This window comes from Nannospalax galili, unplaced genomic scaffold (genome assembly GCF_000622305.1).
Source record: "Nannospalax galili isolate Female #2095 unplaced genomic scaffold, S.galili_v1.0 scaffold113, whole genome shotgun sequence".
NCBI classification, from domain to species: domain Eukaryota; kingdom Metazoa; phylum Chordata; class Mammalia; order Rodentia; family Spalacidae; genus Nannospalax; species Nannospalax galili.
The window spans coordinates 7830609-7849753 of record NW_008335444.1 but is presented as its reverse complement, the minus strand read 5'-3'; the positions used below and the strand labels follow the sequence as shown (position 1 = coordinate 7849753).

The 19145-nt window shown below is 38.4% G+C and overlaps 1 protein-coding gene across 4 annotated transcripts in view; it reads right to left on the bottom strand.

Annotated features, from left to right (window-relative positions):
• The window catches only part of Mdm4 (MDM4 regulator of p53), a 43784-nt gene that overhangs the window by 2299 nt on the left and 22340 nt on the right, over positions 1-19145 (bottom strand). The window contains exons 4-10 of one of the 4 annotated variants that reach the window (XM_008830389.2): positions 18331-18464; positions 16750-16805; positions 10039-10106; positions 9162-9261; positions 6739-6899; positions 3648-3797; positions 2516-2596 (exon numbers count right to left, since the gene is read on the bottom strand). In XM_008830389.2, the coding sequence (XP_008828611.1) occupies positions 2516-2596; positions 3648-3797; positions 6739-6899; positions 9162-9261; positions 10039-10106; positions 16750-16805; positions 18331-18464 (750 nt within the window). Of the gene's footprint in view, positions 1-2515; positions 2597-3647; positions 3798-6738; positions 6900-9161; positions 9262-10038; positions 10107-16749; positions 16806-18330; positions 18465-19145 lie in introns of those variants that run through there. The other 3 variants (XM_017797466.2, XR_003849131.1, XR_001872384.2) reach the window with 3 other exon arrangements.

The window sequence follows — 19145 nt, the reverse complement described above, 5'->3', positions numbered from 1 at the left end:
TCCCAGCACCCACATGGCAGCTATGAATCATCCTTAACTCCAGTTCCAGGGAGAATCTGAAGCCCTCTTCTGACCTCCGCAGCATTGCACAACACAGGTGCACTCACATACACCAGGCAATACACTCATACACATAAAATTAAAGTAATAAATAATGTATTAAAAAACCAAAAAAGAAAACTCATTTTCCTCATGCTCTCATGGCAGGTAGGCTGACAGTGTGCCCAAATCCCACCCTTGGAAAATGAATGTTCTTGCCCTTGAATGCCAAGTAATTTTCCTTCTACTTCTTATTTTTTTGTTTTGTTTTTTAAGATAAGAGTCTCACTATGTAGCCCTGGCTGGCCTGGAACTAGCTATGTAGACCAGGCTGGCCCTGAACTCACAAAGATCTGCCAGGCCCTGTCTCCTGAGAGCTGAGATTAAAGATGTGCACCACCATGCCCCAGCAAACCCAGCCTTCCTCCTACTTCTATATATTCACACTACAGCTCAATGAATTTTAAATGCTTAATTCAAAGGTAGTTACCTGGAATAAGTCACAAGTATTTAATGTGGATAATTGCCTGGCTTTGATAGGATCAATAATTTGACACCAGCAAACTGGATTTCTTTCAAGACAAAGGCTGTAAGTGCAGAAGTCATAACTCAACTGTCTAGACTTAGGTACAAGGGGCATATGACCATTCATTAACCTACAAAAATACTCTTACCAGTTTAAGACCCTCCAATCTCATCTGAAATACTATATAAATATTCAAAATAACTTAATAAAAATTGGGAATTCATAACTGATGGTATGCCACAGATTAACTGGCATCACTTTTTCTTTTTTAATAATGCATAAAATAACAAGATTTATTAAGTTAAATAGCTCTTTGATTTGATAAAATACCATATACTTGCTTAAAAGCTTTTCTGTGCCTAAGTAGCCAAAGAAGTCTGATTAAGATGGGAACATTTATCTCAGCTATTTGTATCATAGTCAAGAACACTGGATCAGTTATTCTACTTTATTACTTAGCTATGCACAGACAATAATCTTCAAACAATTACCATAATGATCAACAGCATGAGGGATAGAGAGTAAGAATCTTCACCAAGGCCAACCTAAAGTTCTATCTCCAAGCAGCAAAATGCAAAGTCCCCTTTTTATCAAGCTACCACCTGTTTCCCAGAGTAATATAGCAGCAGGGGAAATAAGACAAAAAGAGAAACATTTGGGTTCAGATTTAACTTACTGCGTGGTAACAAACTGACACCTATTATCTGAGAGTTCAACTCCTTTTTAATAATCCTTCATTAATATTAATCTCTGTGGAAATTGTTTTCATTTGTATCTTTTAACAGAATACTGACACTTATTTTTGTAACTCAACAAAGAATTTTACTCAAGCTACAGGTCTATTCTTGGGATGAGAACAATACTGAATGAGCAAAAGTAATGGAGGACTACTTTGAACAAGCTTGCATCTCTCCTGCATAATACCCAAAGAATTTTGTTTTGTTGCTGTAAATGAACTTACTACAGCACACATGTGACGGTCAAAGGATAACTTGCAGGAATCAGTTCTCTCCTTCCACCATGTGGGTCCCAGGAATCAAACTCAGGTGGTTAGGCTTGGTAGAAGTGCCTTTACCTACGGAGCCATCTCCTTAGTTTTTTTTTGTTTTTGTTTTGGGTTTTTTTTGTTTGTTTTTGAGACAGGGTCTCCCTGTAGTCCTAGCTGGCCTAGAACTTGCTATGTAGACCAGGCTGGCCTAGAACTCATAGAGATCCGCCTGCCTCTGCCTCCCAAGAGCTAGAATTAAAGGCATGCACCACCACGCCCGGCCTCCTCAGCTGTTTTTAATGTCTGTCTGTCTGTCTGTCTGTCTGTCTGTCTGTCTGTGTGTGTGTGTGTGTGTGTGTGTGTGTGTGTGTGTGTAAAAGAGAAAGACAGTAGTACACACGTGCATTAATGTGTGTGACTACAGGCACAAGCATGCCATAGCATGCCTGTCAAGGTCAGGAGAGAACTTTGGGTTATCCTTGCCTTCCACCTTGTTTAAGACAAAGTCTGTTGTTTGCCATTGTTTATGCCAGGGTATCTGGCCTGTGGTCTTGCAGGGATTCTCCTGTCTCTGCCTCCCTTGCTGTCACAGAAGCGTTGGGATTAGATAAATATGCACGACTACATCTACATCTGCTTTATATGGGTCTGGGGATTCAAATTCAGGTCCCCATACTTACACAAGTGCTTTACCCATTGAACCATCTCCCCATACCCCATCCAGAATTCTGATGGCAGGGACAGAGGCATTTAGATCATTTTTTCCAAAGTAGGGTAAGGATTAGATCAAAATATTCTTTTCTCAAATTCCCAACAAAAACCTCTAAGAAGATGTAAAGAACCACCCTACATGGCTTAGCAACTAGGAAAAGTAGACAGAAACAGGAAAAAATGGCATTCTTTGATGTAAGTGAACCGCTGGGATTCATATAAAGGTATGGTCACTGCAAAAGAGCATTTACCTCAGAGGTAACTTCCACATCAGTATCATCACTCAAGGACTTTGAGTCCTCAAGCTCATCATCTTTTCCTGCTTCAATCACCTGTTAAGGTAAGGACATTACATTAGAAATGCCAACCTGTTTTAAATGAGGCTATTTACCTGAAAGCAAAACCAACCGAACAGCTTCACTTTACGATTCTCATTCTACCCTCATCACTGTCACTTAGCAAGAAGAGAACTTAAATGTATGAGATCAAAAGCATGATTCTGTACACATCTGGCTGACATTTTAGTAGCACACATGATTGAAAAGCACCCAATTACCAAGTATCCTCTTTCTTTTTTTTTTTTTTTTTTTTTTTTTTTAGACAGGGTCTCCCTGTAGCCCCAGCTGTCCTGGAACTCACTATGTAGACCAGGCTGTCCTCAAACTCACAAAGATCCGCCTACCTCTGCCTCCCAAGTGCTGGGATTAAAGGTTCACGCCCGGCAAGAATGTTTGTTTTTTAAAACTCTTGATAGCTTCCTATTTAAAAAAAAAATATTTTGAAGTAGCCGGGTGTGGTAGCTGGGGCTAGACAAAACCAACAAACAAACATTCTTCTCCTACAGTAGAAAATGTTGAGACCATTTAGAACTTTGCTTAGTTAGCAAAGCAAAAATTTCTATAAGAAAGGAGCTTCAGAATGGGAGGTATCAGAAGAAGGGGAAATGGCAGCATATTGTTTCTAATGAAGCAGGAGCCATCACAAAATCTTATCTTATTTCCAAGGCAGCCTTGTCTAATTCAATGTAAAATTTAAATTTGGATATACACAAATATTAAACACCAAAAGAGGTAGTTATATGAGACCTGAGCAAGTAATTCTATGAGCACACAGATACAATCAAAAGGAAAACTGGGGGCTGGAGAGATGGCTCAGTGGTTAAGAACACTGACTTGCAGAAGACCTGGATTCGAATCTCAGCACCCACATGGCAGCTAACAACTGTCTGTAACTCCAGTTCCAGGGGATCCGACAGCCTCTTCTTTCCTCCGTGGGCATTGCACAACACAGGTGCATTTACCTACATGCAGGCAATACACGCATACACATAAAATAAAATTAAAAATAAATAAATAAGTAAAAGGAAAACTGTTCAAAACATACCTTTTTGTCACTTGCTTTCCCTATTTTTCCACTTGCTTGTCCACAATCAGCAGCTTCAACTTTGATCCCAACACCTAATTGCTCTGATACTGACTCATTTAAAAACCACAAATCATCTGTAGTGTCTGAAACAATGGCAGTACCTACATCCTAACAGAGAAAATAAAAATGAGCTTCAGTGAATTATCAGCAAGGTTCAACCAACATTAAAGAACCCAAAAGTTAATGTCTTTACATGCCATCCTTCAACATACAGGTCTTCCTTCATTCAGCAGGTCTATATCTGGCACCTGCTATGGTTATAAGGAATTTTTAACAGTACATCAGGTATAATATCTGAGAAACAGCATGAAAGTTTTAAAAGGACTCACAGCTGCTTAATAACCACAATGCATTCAACAATCATCTCCACAAGTGAAAATCTAGAAAAAAAAAAAATCTATGCTTTGCAATATAATTCCTTTAAAATGATCAATGACTGCTTTTCAAAGAAATAATGACAGTAATCCCAACCTTTCACCCTGACACTTTTCGAATTTTGTTTTTGTTTGTTTGTGTTCCGTGGACCTGGAATTCACTACACAGCCCAATTAGGCCTCAAACCCACCATTCTTCTGTCTCGGTCTTCTAAGTGCTGAGATCACATACATGTCCATCATACTCAGCTACTTTCTAGTAGTTTTTTTTTTTTTTTAAGACAGTCTCAGTTGGCCTGGAACTCTCTACGGAGACCAGCTGGTCTTAATCTAACACACCTTTAATCTCAGCACTTGGGAGGCAGAGGCAGGAGAATCTCTGTGAGGACAGCTGGTCTACACAGCGAGTTTCAAGCCATCTGTGACTATGAGGGAGAACCTGTCGCAAAAAGACAAACAAACAAAAAACTACCTTAATTTCTGTATTCATCTATAGACATTTTATAGCACGCTTTCCTACAATATTCATAAGACAACTTTTTATTTTGCCACTGTTACATGACCATTCATTTATAGAACACATACTCGCTAAATAAATGCCTATTATGTACCAGATACTGTTTTACGTATTCGTGGGAAGGGACAAAGTGGTGAATAATGCAAAAGTCAAGGTCTTACAATTCAATGAGAGCAACAAACAATACATACATATATGAAATCTGATATTTCTACAAAGTGGCAAGTGCAATTGAGAATATACATTAAGATAAAGTCAAGAAAACAAACAAATGATGAAGAGGATATGGGGAAAGAGGAATGCTTACTCACTGCTAGTTAAGAATATAAACTAAACTAGTCACTACGAAAATCAGTATGGAGAGTTCTCGAACTACTGTATATATCCAGGTATAAATTCAGAAGACTCTAAGTACTACCAGAGAGATATCTGCACATCCATGTTTACTGCTATACTATTCACAAGAGCTAAGAAACGGAACTAGTTTAGATCTCCATCAGCAGATATATGGGTAAAGAAAATGAGGTACATATACACAATGGAATTATATTCAGCCATAAAGAAAAATGACAGGATATAGGGAGACCCTGTTTCAAAAAGACCAAAAAAAAAAAAAAAAAGGGTTCGCAAGGCATGGCACCCACCTGTAGTCCCAGCACTTGGGAGGCAGAGGCAAGAGGATCTCTCTGAGTTCAAGGCTAGCCTGGTCTACTTAGTAAGTTCCAGACCAGCTGGGACTACAGGGAGACCCTATCTCAAAAGACAAAAAAAGACCAAAAAAAAAAAAAACCACACTAAAAATAAAAATTACTCTCTGAGCTGGGCATGTTGGCCCACACCTGTAATTCCAACACTCAAGAAGCAGAGGCAGAAGGATTAGCACAAGTCTAAGTCTCACATAGTGAGTTTGAGGTCAACCAGGCCTACACAGAAAGACCCTAACTAACTACATGAACAAGAATATGAGTTAGTGAGATGGCTTATGGGCAAAGACACTTGCCACTAAGCCTGACAACCTGAACTCAAACCCCAGGACCCACATGGTAGAAGAGAACTAATTCTCAAAAGTTGTCCTCTGACCTACATACACACACACACACACAGAGCACCCACATGGTAGAAGATAACTAATTCTCAAAAGTTGTCCTCTTCCCTGCATACACACACACACACACACACACACACACACACACACACGTAAAATAAATTTTTTCTTTATTTTTATGTGTATGAGTGTATTGTCTGCATGTATGTAAGTGCACCTGTGTCATACAGTGCCCATAGAAGAAAGAAGAGGGTGTCAAATCCCCTGGAACTGGAGTTGCAGATGGTTGTTAGCTGCCATGTGGGTGCTGGGATTTGAACCAGGTCTTCTGTAAGAACAGCCAGTGATCTTAACCACTGAGTCATTTCTCCAGCTCAGTAAAAAAAAATTTAAATAAAAACTAATCAAGACAGTTTTGGTCTAAAGCTGCTATAATATCTACATGAAAAAGAACGACTTGAACTAGGTTATGACAGTATATGTGGTTTAAAAAAAAAAAAGGTTGGCATTTGATGTGTCTTAGATAAAGCCTTAATAACCTGAATGTTGTTTACAGAAGGAAATCAGTATCTCTTTGATGTTCTGCTAAGATTACTAAGTAGAAGGAAAAGGTAGGGAAAAGAGTGCTTGATTTAATAAAAAAAAAAAGATGGGCCAGGCATGGTGGCACACACCTTTAATCCCAGCACTTGGGAGGCAGAGGCAGGCAGATCTCTGTGAGTTCGAGGCCAGCCTGGTCTACATAGCAAGTTCCAGGCCAGCTGGGGCTACAGGGAGACCCTGCCTCAAAAAGATAAAAGAAAAGAAAAAAAAAAAAAAACCCACAAAAAAAAAAAAAAAAAAAAAAAAAAAAAAAAAAGAAAAAAAAAATTGGATTTCATGTACAATGTCAGATTCTCTAAAAGTGAACTCAATTTATATCAGGAGCTCAATATGGAAGCTGGGTACTGTATGGAGGAAAGCGGTCAGGACTAGGGATAGAATTTGAGCATCACATACATCCAGATAAGTCAAAGCAATAAGAATTCTTAGAGTATGCAATATATGATCACAGTAACCAAAAACATCTGTCAAAAGCAACACAAAACAGCTCCCTTCAGAACTGGCATTTACCTGATTTGTCTGTAAATCAGTTGAGCCATTACTTCTAGGTCTATAGTTGTTTCTCAAGTTCCCTAAAAACCACCAAGGCAGGCCGGCAACATCCCACTCCTCAAAATCAAGGTCCAGCCTAGATGTCTCATCTTGAGTTAAATTTTCTATCAAGTCTTCATCTATGGAAATCAAATGAAAATAACTATGTAATAAAGAAGAGCTAAGATTCTGCTTGGAATACTTACAATCTTTATAAAATAAGTAAAAGGAAATTTCTATTCTCTGTAAAAAAAAAAAAAAAAGACGATGCACAAATCAAATCTTAGTGGCAAAGGCACAGCTCAAATCTCCTATTTAGGTTTCATTAGTAAGCAGTAACACTAGGAATAGAAGATTACTTAAAGAATCTAAGCTCTAAAGCAGCTGAACCATGATACTGTTCTAGAAGGATTTCAGAAGTGCCATTTTATGGTAATTTAACCTAACACTGTAAGTAATAGCTCATTCTTTTTTTTTAATTTTATTATTTTTATTTTATGTGTATATTGCCTGCATGTATGTGAGTACACCCATGTCATGCAGTGCTGCGGAGGTCAGAAGAGGGCTTCAGATTGCCCTGAAATTGGAGTTAAGGACGGTTCATAGCCTCAATGTGGGTGCTGGGAATTGAACCCGGGTCCTCTGCAAGAGTAGTCAGTGCTCTTAACCACTCAGCCATATCTCCAGCCCCAAGTAATGACTTATTCTAACACATGGCTACCTAATAACGGCTTGACCCACTGGACTGCAAATGGTAACAACACAGTAGCCAGTCCTGAAATCAAAGCAGGGAGGTACAGATCTTAATGGGCAATCGTAAAGTTGTTGAATCTTATTAGTGCCACATATTTGGGGATATTTATCAATCATGCATATGTTTTGTTAGGTAATAGCCATTATAAACAGTGAACCCTAAGTTGTTCAAATAAATACATTCATGTGTCTTTTCAGGATCAATGGACTCTTTGGGAGTTAAGTATATCACAAATATCATGAATCATGTTCCCACATATTTCAAATAAAAGATTTTTGTGTTATACATATGAACCATATTCAAGACGGCTACTAACTTTATTACTGCTACCTTATCTTTCTTTTCTTCTACATTCTCCAGTCCTGTTTGCACTGCTTCTTTTTCCTACTTTCTCACTCTCATACCTCTTCCCAATGCATTAAGCCTGGTAAAGGCAGTCACAGGTGCATAATGAGGCACACACAATTCAGTTGTGCAATGAGTGGGCCCCTGACAGAACATAACTCTACCCTGCCTATTTACAAATTATGCCCATATCTCTGGCCAGGGAAACTTCAATCACTTTTTTACCTGTTCATTATTATAATGATCAGAGGTTAGTTCCTGAGACAGAATCATTAAAGTTATCCTCATGTATGTATGTATCCTCATGAAAAGAATATGAATAAACCGTTCCACAGATTTCCCTCCCTCTTTCTTTCCTTCCCATTCCCCTGCCCATCTCCTTTTCTTTGAGACAGGTACCTGGAATGCACTCTAAGAACAAGCCGGCCTCACAATCAAAGACCCACCTGCCCCTGTGTCATCTGTACTGAATTAGAGGTATGCACCAACATGCCTCACCTCTTTCCTAAGTTTCTATCACAAATTACATAGTCTCTTGAACTATTATTTTAAGCAGTTTTTTTTTAGTAGAAAACAATATGCAATTAAATGAGATCATATATTTAATATCATACAGACTAAAATAGTTCCAATGTAAATGAATATATCGAAATTCAGTTTATGTTGAAATACAATAAAAAAAAAAATCCAGCATGATAAACTAATTCAAATTTAGTTTAAACATGTAAAACAACTTCAGCAACATAACTTTCTCAGATATAACCGAAGGTCTAAACTTGCCATTGATCCAAACATGAACCAGATACCTAGACTATAAAGCAAGCCTTAAACTAAATACCTTTGGGAAATTTATAATTTTTTTTTAATACATTGAAAAAAAAAAAAAAACTCTATGATTTCAGAAGATAACGGTCATTTTTGTAAACTTTGAACCTATGAAAATTAGCCTGCACTTCAAAAAGAAAAAAGAAATATAAATAAAAATCTAACCAAATCAAATCTATACAGGGCTACCAGAATTCAAAAAGCCAAATCAGCTGAATTCATACACACAAAGTACCAAGTCACAAACAAGCAGCATCTTCTACCAAGCATGCTAGCTAATGGAAGTTGCTAAAAAGGTAAGAACTATCTTCACAGTTAACAGTGGTGACTATGTGGAAGAGGTTTTTCAAAGCATGAGAATATGACACATGGCATTCCTTGTTCTGAGTTCCTATGATGGTCCTAATACACCTAGAGATGTCATTCCTAGAAATGGAGGAGGGAAGGAGAGTCTGTATAGCATTAACCCCAATCTTACTTCCATTAGAATTTCTGCGTTTACGTTGTGAGGTAGGCAGTGTAGGAATCTCATCTTCTTCCGTTCTTTTTCTGGAACTGGAGCTTTCCACTGCACTGTGCTGAAAGGGAAAAATGTCTATTAGTATGGTTGAAATGACTGAGACCAGGGGATGTAGCAGTTCCATTCTGGCTCACCAGTTAGTGTGCAGCACAATGGGTTATGCACAAGGAAGAGAATTCTGGAGTTCACAAGAGTCACCAGGTAAAGCCACGTAACACCTTTCAACACACCATGAGCAGAACTAGAAAAACCCAAACTTGGGGGATAGGGGGTAACCAACATACAAAGGCCAAAATTCATTCTTGAAAAATAGATTATCTGTATAGCCTTCTTCAAAATTAGGCATAATTCAGAAAACATGAAACTCTCACCATAGACTAAGATGATCTTAAAGTTTCCCCAGGTTTGAGGACACTTTAGGATTGGCCTGACATGAACTTTACTGCAACAAGTGTGCTAAAATCTAATAGAGCAATTTCCTCAAACGCTCAAGTACATACATAACCTTAAATACATGTACATACATGGGGACCGGAGGGGAGGGGAGAGGAGGGGAGGGGAGGGGAGGGGAGGAGGGCAACACAAACCCAAAGAAAGAATAACTGGAAGAACTGAAAATCAGAAGTGCTACATCCCAAAGACAGATTCAGAGACTGGAACTCTGTTAAGGGCAGAACAGAGAAGGTTCACTCTGTCCCTGGTCTGTGAACTCCCAAGGACCTTTCCTATTAAATTCTTACCGCGTTCAGGAAAAGGCCTTGGGAGCCCAAGATCCACAGGTACAGAGAAGGGGCCACTCTGTACAACAAAAGAAGTCACCGTGTGGTGATTTTACCTTCAGTTGGTCTTGACTTGGAACATCCATACTGTGATCCTGTGCGAGAGCGAGAGTCTGAGCAGCATCTGGATAGCAAGTAAACAAAAGGAAAACCTTCCCTGGTAATAACCATTCTTTCCACACCAGAAGGACCTCAGCTAGCAGCCCTGATGCCAGGTTTGCTCCCTATAGATATACTTCTGGCTGAAAAAACTCTTGTTTCTAAGAAGAAAAAACTAAAACTGATTTAAAAAAAAAAAAAAAAAAAAAAAAAAAGACAAAAACAAAGATAGGCCATGTTTAAAAAAATAACACCAGAATAATCTGGGGGAAAGTAAAAAGTGAATAAAAATGTTTTTCCATGGCATGCTTTCAATTTTATACAAAAAGTTATCCCAAGCACAAAATAACACATAGTATTTTTCATCTTGTCCTCTATTGCCAAACTTCCCAACTTATAAAAAACAGTAACAACAAAAGGTACTTGTGATTTTTTTTTTTATTTTAATTTTGGGGTTTTTTTTTGGGGGGGGGGGTGTTTTTGTTTTTTTGTTTCCCTATAGCCCCTGCTGGCAGAGAACTCACTATGTAGACCTGGCTGGCCTGGAGCTCACAGAGATTGGTCTGCCTCTGCTTTCAAAGTGCTGGGACTAAAGGCGTGCACTACCACGCCTGGCCTTTAATTTACATTTTTAAGTGTTGTATTACAAGATCTGAAAATCAGGACTCCCCTACACATGCCTGAGAAAACAATTTCGTCTTCACAATTTAAATTCCTACCACCTGAAGATAGACTGGACTTTTTTTTTACAGTCTTTCTTCTCTCACTGATCACATTGTCTAAGAAAGAATAAGCAAAGTGTTTCTTGGGGCTAACAAAAAGTAGGAAAGAAAAGGTGAGCGGACAGTTAAGATATTTTTTAATATTTTACTTTTTATTACTGTGCAAGATGTGTGTGTGAGTGTAGAAGCATGGGTCATGACATACATGTGGAAGTCAGAAAACAACTTTCAGGAGTTGGTTCTCTCCTTTCACAGTGGGTTCTGGGAATAAAATTCAGATCACTGGTCTTGCACGGAAACTCCTATAACCCACTGAGCCATCTTACAGGACAGAGAGAAATTCATATATGGTGAATTCACTGAAGAGGGAAATGTACCCCAAGGACAGAAATTTTCTGGGCAGAACAGAAGGAAAAAACATGGCTACAGAAAAGAACAAGCTACAAAGAACCTAATCTAACTTAAATCACTGATGAGATGAAGCTGTATGTAACTGAGATATATCCAAATAAGTCTGTTGGGAACAGGTTCATCACCCACTATCGGCTCCACAGAGAAGATGTTCATAGAAAACAGCATCATCATCCAACAAAGGTCAAGAATCCAGATTCTACAACTAGCCTGACAAATTGTTTTGCACAAAGCAAACATTCTAAATTTATAATGATGAAATTGCTTCTAAAAGTATTTTTTAATATTTTACTTATTTTTGGTTGGTTGGTTGGTTGTCTTTTTGAGACAGGGTCTCCCTACAGCCCCAGCTGGCCTGGAACTCACTATGTAGACTAGGGTGGCTTTGAAGTCACAGAAATCCACCTGCCTCTGCCTCCCAAGTACTGGGATTAAAGGTGTGCACCATTATGCCCAGGTATTATACTTATTTTTTGTGTATGGCCTGCATGTATATAAGTGCATCCATGTCATGAAATGCCCAAGGAGGTCAGAAGAAGGTGTTGGATCCCCTAGAACTAGAGTTACTGATGGTTGTTAGCCGCCATGTGGGTGCTGAGAATCGAACCCAGGCCCTCTGCAAGAGCAGCCAGTGCTTTTTAACCACTGAGCCATCTCTCTAGCCTCTTCTAAAATTATTTTTATAGCTAAGTGAGAACACTGAAAAGTTCAGACATAGCATTTCCTGGCCAGAGTGGTCTTCAAAGCAAGATCAAACTGATATACAACACAGGTGAAGCAGTTTTTTGTTTTGTTTTTTTTTTAAAGCAAGTCTGTTACTATCACATATTACTAACACCTTACTACCTTACTAAGGCTAAAATATTTGAAAGCAAAAGAAATTTTCTAGAAAGCCACACAATGCAGAAATTTGAAAACAAATACAAAGCTTTTCCAATCTATTTCATTTTATTAGTATATCTGGGGAAATTTGGAGAAATTATTTAGAAAGAACCATCTTTGTTTTAAATAGTGTCCATTTTCTTTAACAATCAAAATAAATAAAGGTCTAACCTACTTGCAGTGGTATAAAATAGTTACACAGAAAACACTTTTTCATTTGTCCTTTCAAATAAAACACATACAATTCAATTTATTTTCAAGTCTACAGAGATAGGCAACTACAACCACCAATTACAAGAACAAGTCAGAGCAGACAGCTTATCAAAATTCCTTGCAGCTCTTATAAAACTCTGTATAATAATTTTTTAACCATTAAAAAAAGTCCTTGGGCCAGGCATGGTGGTGCATGAATCCAGGACTTGGGAGGCAGAGGCAGGTGGATCTCTGTGAGTTCAAGGCCAGCCTGGTCTACATAGTGAGTTCCAGACCAGCTGGGGCCACAGGGAGACCCCGTCTCAATAAGACCAAAAAAAAAAAAAAGTCCTTGCAGCAATTTCCTAAGACATCACTGAGCTATGCTTATGGTATATATTGCTATTGAGGGAATATGAATAAAGAGTATATAAAAACTTGAGCTGGAGAGGTTGGAGAGCTGGCTCAGCAGTTAAGAGCACACTGCCTGCTCTTCCAGAGGGTCCAGGATCAGTTCTCAGCATCCACATGACAGCTAATATCCATCCTTAAGTCCAGTTACAGGGAATCTGATGCCCTCTTCTAATTTACACAGCACAGGCAAAACACTCATACGCATAAAATAAAAATGGATAAAATCTTAAAAAACATGCCTTTAATCCTGGTGCTAAGGAGGCAGAGGCAGGGGGATCTCTGTGAGATCCAGGCCAACCTGGTCAATATAGCAAGTTCCAGGCCAGTCAGGGCTACATAGTGAGACCCTGTCCTCGAACCCCAACCCACCGCCTAAAGAGTATATTAAAACTCTATAATACTTTTTCTTTTTCCCTGAGACTGGGCAGCTATGTAGCCCAGAACAGACTGTAGATCCTCCTGCTTCTGCATCCTTGGTAATGGGATGGGACTGAGAACAGGTACCACTGTACCAGGATTCTACAGCTTTTAAAGTATGAAATTTCTTCAGAATGACAATTTAAATAAAAATGTTTTAAAGACTTTAATATTCAGGCTGGAGAAATAGCTTTGCAGTTAAGAGCTCTGGCTGCTCTTGCAGAAAACCTGAATTCGATTCCCAGCACCCACATGTCAGCTAACAACTGCCTGTAACTCCAGTTCCAAGAGATCTGATGACCTCTTCTGACTCTGGGGGCACTGCACAACACGGTTACACTTACACACATGCAGGCAAAACACTCATTACACATAAAACAAAAACAACAAATAAATTTTTTTTTTTTGTCTTTTTTTTTGAGACAGGGTCTCCTTGTAGCCCCAGCTGTCCTGGAACTCATTATGTGGACCAGGCTGGCCTCAAACTCACAGAGATCCGCCTGCCTCTGCAAGACTTAATATTCAGAGGGGGAAAAAATGTGTCCAAAAAAATTAGGAGGGAAGGCTAATTCTGTTAAAGTACTAAGAAGGGTTAATGAGGTAGCAGTGTGTGAATAATGGGCAGAATGATGACTGTATGGCCAGTGACTGTAAGTTTGATATTGAACAAACCATTCATATTTAAAAATAACAAAAATAACCCTCAGGCTCTCCTCACAGGGTGGCTGTAAGAATGAACTGAATTGTTACAGAAATATTCTTTATGGGAGTAGGGGATTTAGCTCAGTGGTGGAGTGCATGCCTAGCAAGCGCAAGGCCCTGGGTTCGGTCCTCAGCTCCGGAAAAAAAAAAGCCAACAGAAATATTCTTTATGACAAAGAAAGACATATATGCAGAGAAAGCACAAGAAAGAAAATAAGAAGTATACCCACTCCAAAAATTCAGAAACAGATCCATCCAAAAACAAATAAATAAGAAGATCCAAATTATAAAATCCTTGCTGTATCTCCAGCCAGCAGTGACTATTCAAAGAAAAGTCTTATTTCACAAATGACTGAATTGCAATAAAGCTGCCTTTTCACTTGCAAGGTTTTCCCTCTCAAAAAGAAATACACAGCTACACAAAATGAATAAAGAAATTAATAAAGTGGTGAATGACTCAATGAAACAAATAGGCTTCAAAAGTCAAGGAGCTCAAAACCCTACTTCCATACAATAGCAAAATCTGTTTTGTTGACATGGAAACAGGTTTAGGAATAGGTTATTTTCAATGTGTTTGTTTCAGCAAACCACCAAAATCTAAAGTGATCATCACGTAACTTGGACTTCCTTCAAAGGAAAATGTGTCCTTCAAATCAAATATGAAGAAATGGAGGAGGGAACAGGTTTCATTATTCAGAAATTAGTGAAAGTGTCACATGCATTTCAGTTGTATCCAATTCACTCATGCAGCGCTCCCCCACCACCACTTTGGAGACCAAACTCCAAAGCAGCTAGTTGACTACTCATACCTAACAAATTCAAAGGCAGTATTTAAAAGGTCTGGGAAGGGTTAGACTGGCATTCAGATAACAGTTTAATGAGTCAGGTATGGCGGCTCATGCCTGTAATCCCAACATTCAGGAGCCTGAGATATGAGGACTGTCACAAGTTTGAGGCCAGCCTGGGATACATAAGTTCCAGGACAGTGTGGACTCTCATTGATCACTCAATCAATCATGTGCGTGTTATATAAACAGATTACTAAAAATCACTAGGTTGAGTAAAAGTCCAAAGTACCATCAATGAAGGCCTCCCAGCAAAGAAATTTAAACTTGAATCTATTCAAGCACTACTAGCTTGCCAATAATAGGGAGGATAAAGAAACAAATAATCAAAAGGATACAACCTGTCAATTCTAGAATGTAGGCAGTTCTAAAAGACAAATGAACCAATTCTTCAACAAGATAAAAACAAAAAGAAGTATTCTATATCATAGTAGGGTGGCTATAGCTAATAATTTACTAAATATTTCAAAATAGCTAAAAGAATTTTTAATGCTTCCAACACACCTAAAAATTACGGTTGAGCTGACATGTATGCTAATTATCCTGATTTATCATTAAACATTCTATGTGACAAAATACAAGGTACCCCACCCACCAATGTGTAAAATTATGTGATATTCAAAAATGGTGCTGATTTAATGTTAAAACAAATACACAAAACCCCCCAAAAGAGGACAATTAAGCTCTTATTTGTTGGGGTGTTTTTGACACTAAGTTTTATTGATTAAAGATACCCAATGCAATGTATGTATTTTCTTTGGATCCTCATTTGAACAAACCAAAAATAAAAAAGTATTTTTAAGGTAACTGAGAGGAAAAACACATATCATAAACTGGCTTATTCAATAAGATTAGGGAATTTTAATTTTGTTATTATATTGTTGAGTGAAATAATTGGTGTGGTTATGCTTGAAGGGGAAAAATCCTTATTTTAGAGAACTTTTTTTTTTTTTTTTTTTTGGTCTTTTTGAGACAGGATCTCTCTGTAGTCCCAGCTGGCCTGGAACTCACTCAGACCAGGCTGGCCTTGAACACACAGAGATCTACCTGCCTCTGCCTCCAGAGTGCTGGGATTAAAGGCATACACCACTATGCCCAGCCCTTAGAGAATTTTTTAAGTATGTAAAAATGAAGCAAATATAATGTTTAGAATTACTAAGTTTAAACTGGCCCCCACAGATCTGTTATTACAGCTACTGGGAAGACTGAGGTAGGAGAATCCACACATTCAAGTCCTGCTTGGGCTATAGAATGAATTTAAGGCTAGCTTAGGCAACTGAGTGAGAAACTGACTCAAAGTAAGTAAAAAGAAGGCTAGGGGCTGAAGAGATGACATAGCAGTAAAGAACAGTGCATGCTCTTGGAGAGGACTCAAGTTCAGTTCCCAGCACCCAAACTAAGTGGCTCACAACTGCCTCTAACCCCAGTTCCAGAGGATCTAGCACCCTCTTTTGACCTATAACAATACCAAGCATGCACACAATGCACATACATAAATGCAGGCACATAAATACACACAGAAAAATAAATCTTTTTTTTTTTTTCAAATGAAAATCAGGGGCTGGAGAGATGGCTCAGGGGTTAAGAGCGCTGGCTGCTCTTGTACAGGAACTGGGTTCAATTCCTAGCACTAAGATGATGGCTAACAACCATCTCTAACTCCAGTTCCAGGGGAATCCAATGCCTTCTTCTGACTACCTCAAGCACTGCACAACGCAAGTGTACTTATATACATGCAGCCAATACATTCACACACATAGAATTAAAAAATAAGTATTTTTTAAAAAGAAGATCAGTGGTAGAGTGCATAAATACAAAGTCCTAAGCTTAACTCCCATTACCACAAAAAGAAAAAAAAATTACTACATTTAAGATATAAGCATCTCTAGTTTCAGTATACTTGAAATTCCTCAATAAAAACTTAACACAGTAGTAATATTCTGTATTACAGGTAGTAGTATATATCCCTCCCTGTCATATCAAAGAAAGCATTACATTTTCATCTCCATTCTCATTTCCCATCATGTGCCCCCTTAACTAAAAATCAAAGCTACAATACAGACTGAAGAAACATATAACATACCTGTATTAACAGTGGCTAATGTGACAAGATTCTTTCTTAGCATATCATAGAGAGGGCTATAAAAGAAATAAAATAAAAAATTAACAATCCCAAATGCCATTCTGAAGATAGCAATAACACTTGTGGTTTTCCACTCAGTAGTAAATGTATCTGTGGTATATTACCTTTCAACTTTCTTTTAGCTACAGAAAGAATGTTTTTCCCAAAAATTTTTTAAATGGTTTAAATATTAAGAAGCAGCCAGGCACAGTGATATACACCTATATAGAGGTGGGAAGATTAGAGGCAGAAAGACTAAGTTCCAGGTCACTATTAGCTACTTAGTGAGTTTGAGACTAACCTAGGTTACATGAGACCCTATCTCAAAAAAACCAACAAAAAGAAGTACGTGCCCAGGCCAGTTACCTTGTCCCCATCATTAACAACTATACTAGTAACCCAAGTGGGAAGATTTCCTTTGGAAATGTTTCTTACTTCTGTAAGTTAAATTTTACATTTTTTATTGAGAAATGGGAAGCTGAGAAGCTGGAGAGACGGCTCAGTGGTTAAGAGCATGTAATACTCTTGCAGGGAACCCAGGTTCAGTTCCTAATACCCACATGGTGGCTCACAACCACCTGCTAATTCCAGTTCCAACGGCTCTGAGGCCTGCTTTGTGTACATATACAACACATACACATAAATAAGTAAATAAAATGAATCTAAAAAAATTTTTTTTATAAAAAGAGAAATTAGGCTGGGTGTGGTAGTACACACCTTTAGTCCCAGCACTGGGGAGGCAGAGGCAGGAGAGGCTAGAGGCCAGCCTGCTCTACATAGTGAATATCAGGACTGCTGGGGTTATACGGAGACCCTGTTGCAAAAAGACAAGAAAAGAGAGAGAAATTGGGGAAAGTGAGTCTTACTAATATAGGAAAAAGTAAGCTCAGGAGAAAGCAGTGACTACTAAGTCTAAAAAGAGCACTAGCTTCTCAATGACTAACTAGCTTGGTAGGATAAGCCAATGACCACATATAACCCCATGTAAGCAGAGAATGCCACCTTCTAACTCTACCTGATTCTGACTAGTTTCACCATCAACCTCAAACTGCTCTGTAATACTCTTTTTTTTCCCTCACCATTTCACACTTCCTCCTCCCTCTCTAATAAATACCTCACAAAACTCTAACCTAATGACACCTGACTCCCTCCTACCCAAACCTGTACACATGATATTCAATCAGAAGTTCTCCTTCCAACTAATTCCTCTAACCAACTGCTCTAGTGCTCAGCTCAAATTCTCTTTCTTCAAGGAAGCCCTGGCCCTTTAAGTCTAACCTACTCCCTCCCTGCTTCATGTCCTTCTTTTCTATAGCATTTATCATGATGTAATTTTACTATGTATGTGGATGATTACTACACTGTATGCGCCACCAAATCAGACTGTCTACGTTGATCACTGTAAGTGTACCTCACTGGCTATATTAACATGCAGGCTCTTAAACACTTGGTTAAAGGAAGAAATAATCTTTAATAATCTATGGAAATTGAGTGAATAGGTATAAGCATTCAAAAAGATGCACAAGACCTCCCTCTTTTTACCTTGGGTCTTTCACGGAAAAGCTCTGACATCCTAGTAGTTCTCCCAAAAGATCTCCACCACAATATACCATATGTTGCTCCTGTTGATCATAAAGCTGCTTCACCATTATATACTGGCCTAGATAGTGCATTACCTGCATGAGAACAAAACACCATGAAATGATCTGCCCAACCTACCAAAACCACACATTACTGAATTGGTGAATATTTTGCTAAAGAAAGATATACAAGATTGCCAGGGCTTGAATGCTGACAGTGTACAAGTGTATGACAGAATAGATTGCCTCCAACTACCAGTTCATGCACTCATCCATCAACACACCCAGAGTTTTTATCACCCAAATAAATTGATGTGATAGTGAGAAAAAGTAGTGATTTACTTACTATCTCATTAAAAACTTTATCATCAATCCAAATGAATTCTCTTCTATTACTAGAAGTAACAAACTTTAAATCTGCCTAGGCCATAAAAATACTTTCCAAGTCTAAAGACCCATAAGCAACCATACTAGAATTTTTTGGCCGATTGGTTGGTTTGTTGGTTTTTTTCTTTTTTTGGGGGGGGGGGGCGTGATGGTTGAGTGGTTGAGATAGGGTCTTATTATGTAGCCCAAGCCTGTCTGGAATTTGCTGTGTAGACCAGGCTGGCTTCAGTTTCACAGAGATCAATCAGCCTGCCTCTGTCTCCTGAGTGCTCAGATTCCTTTTAACATTGTTCAAAGTTTATTGAACCACTAGCCCTATATGCAAAAAACAGAATCTTGGTCTTTAACAAATAAAAATGTTGTCTATCATCTGGCTTTATTATTTTCAGA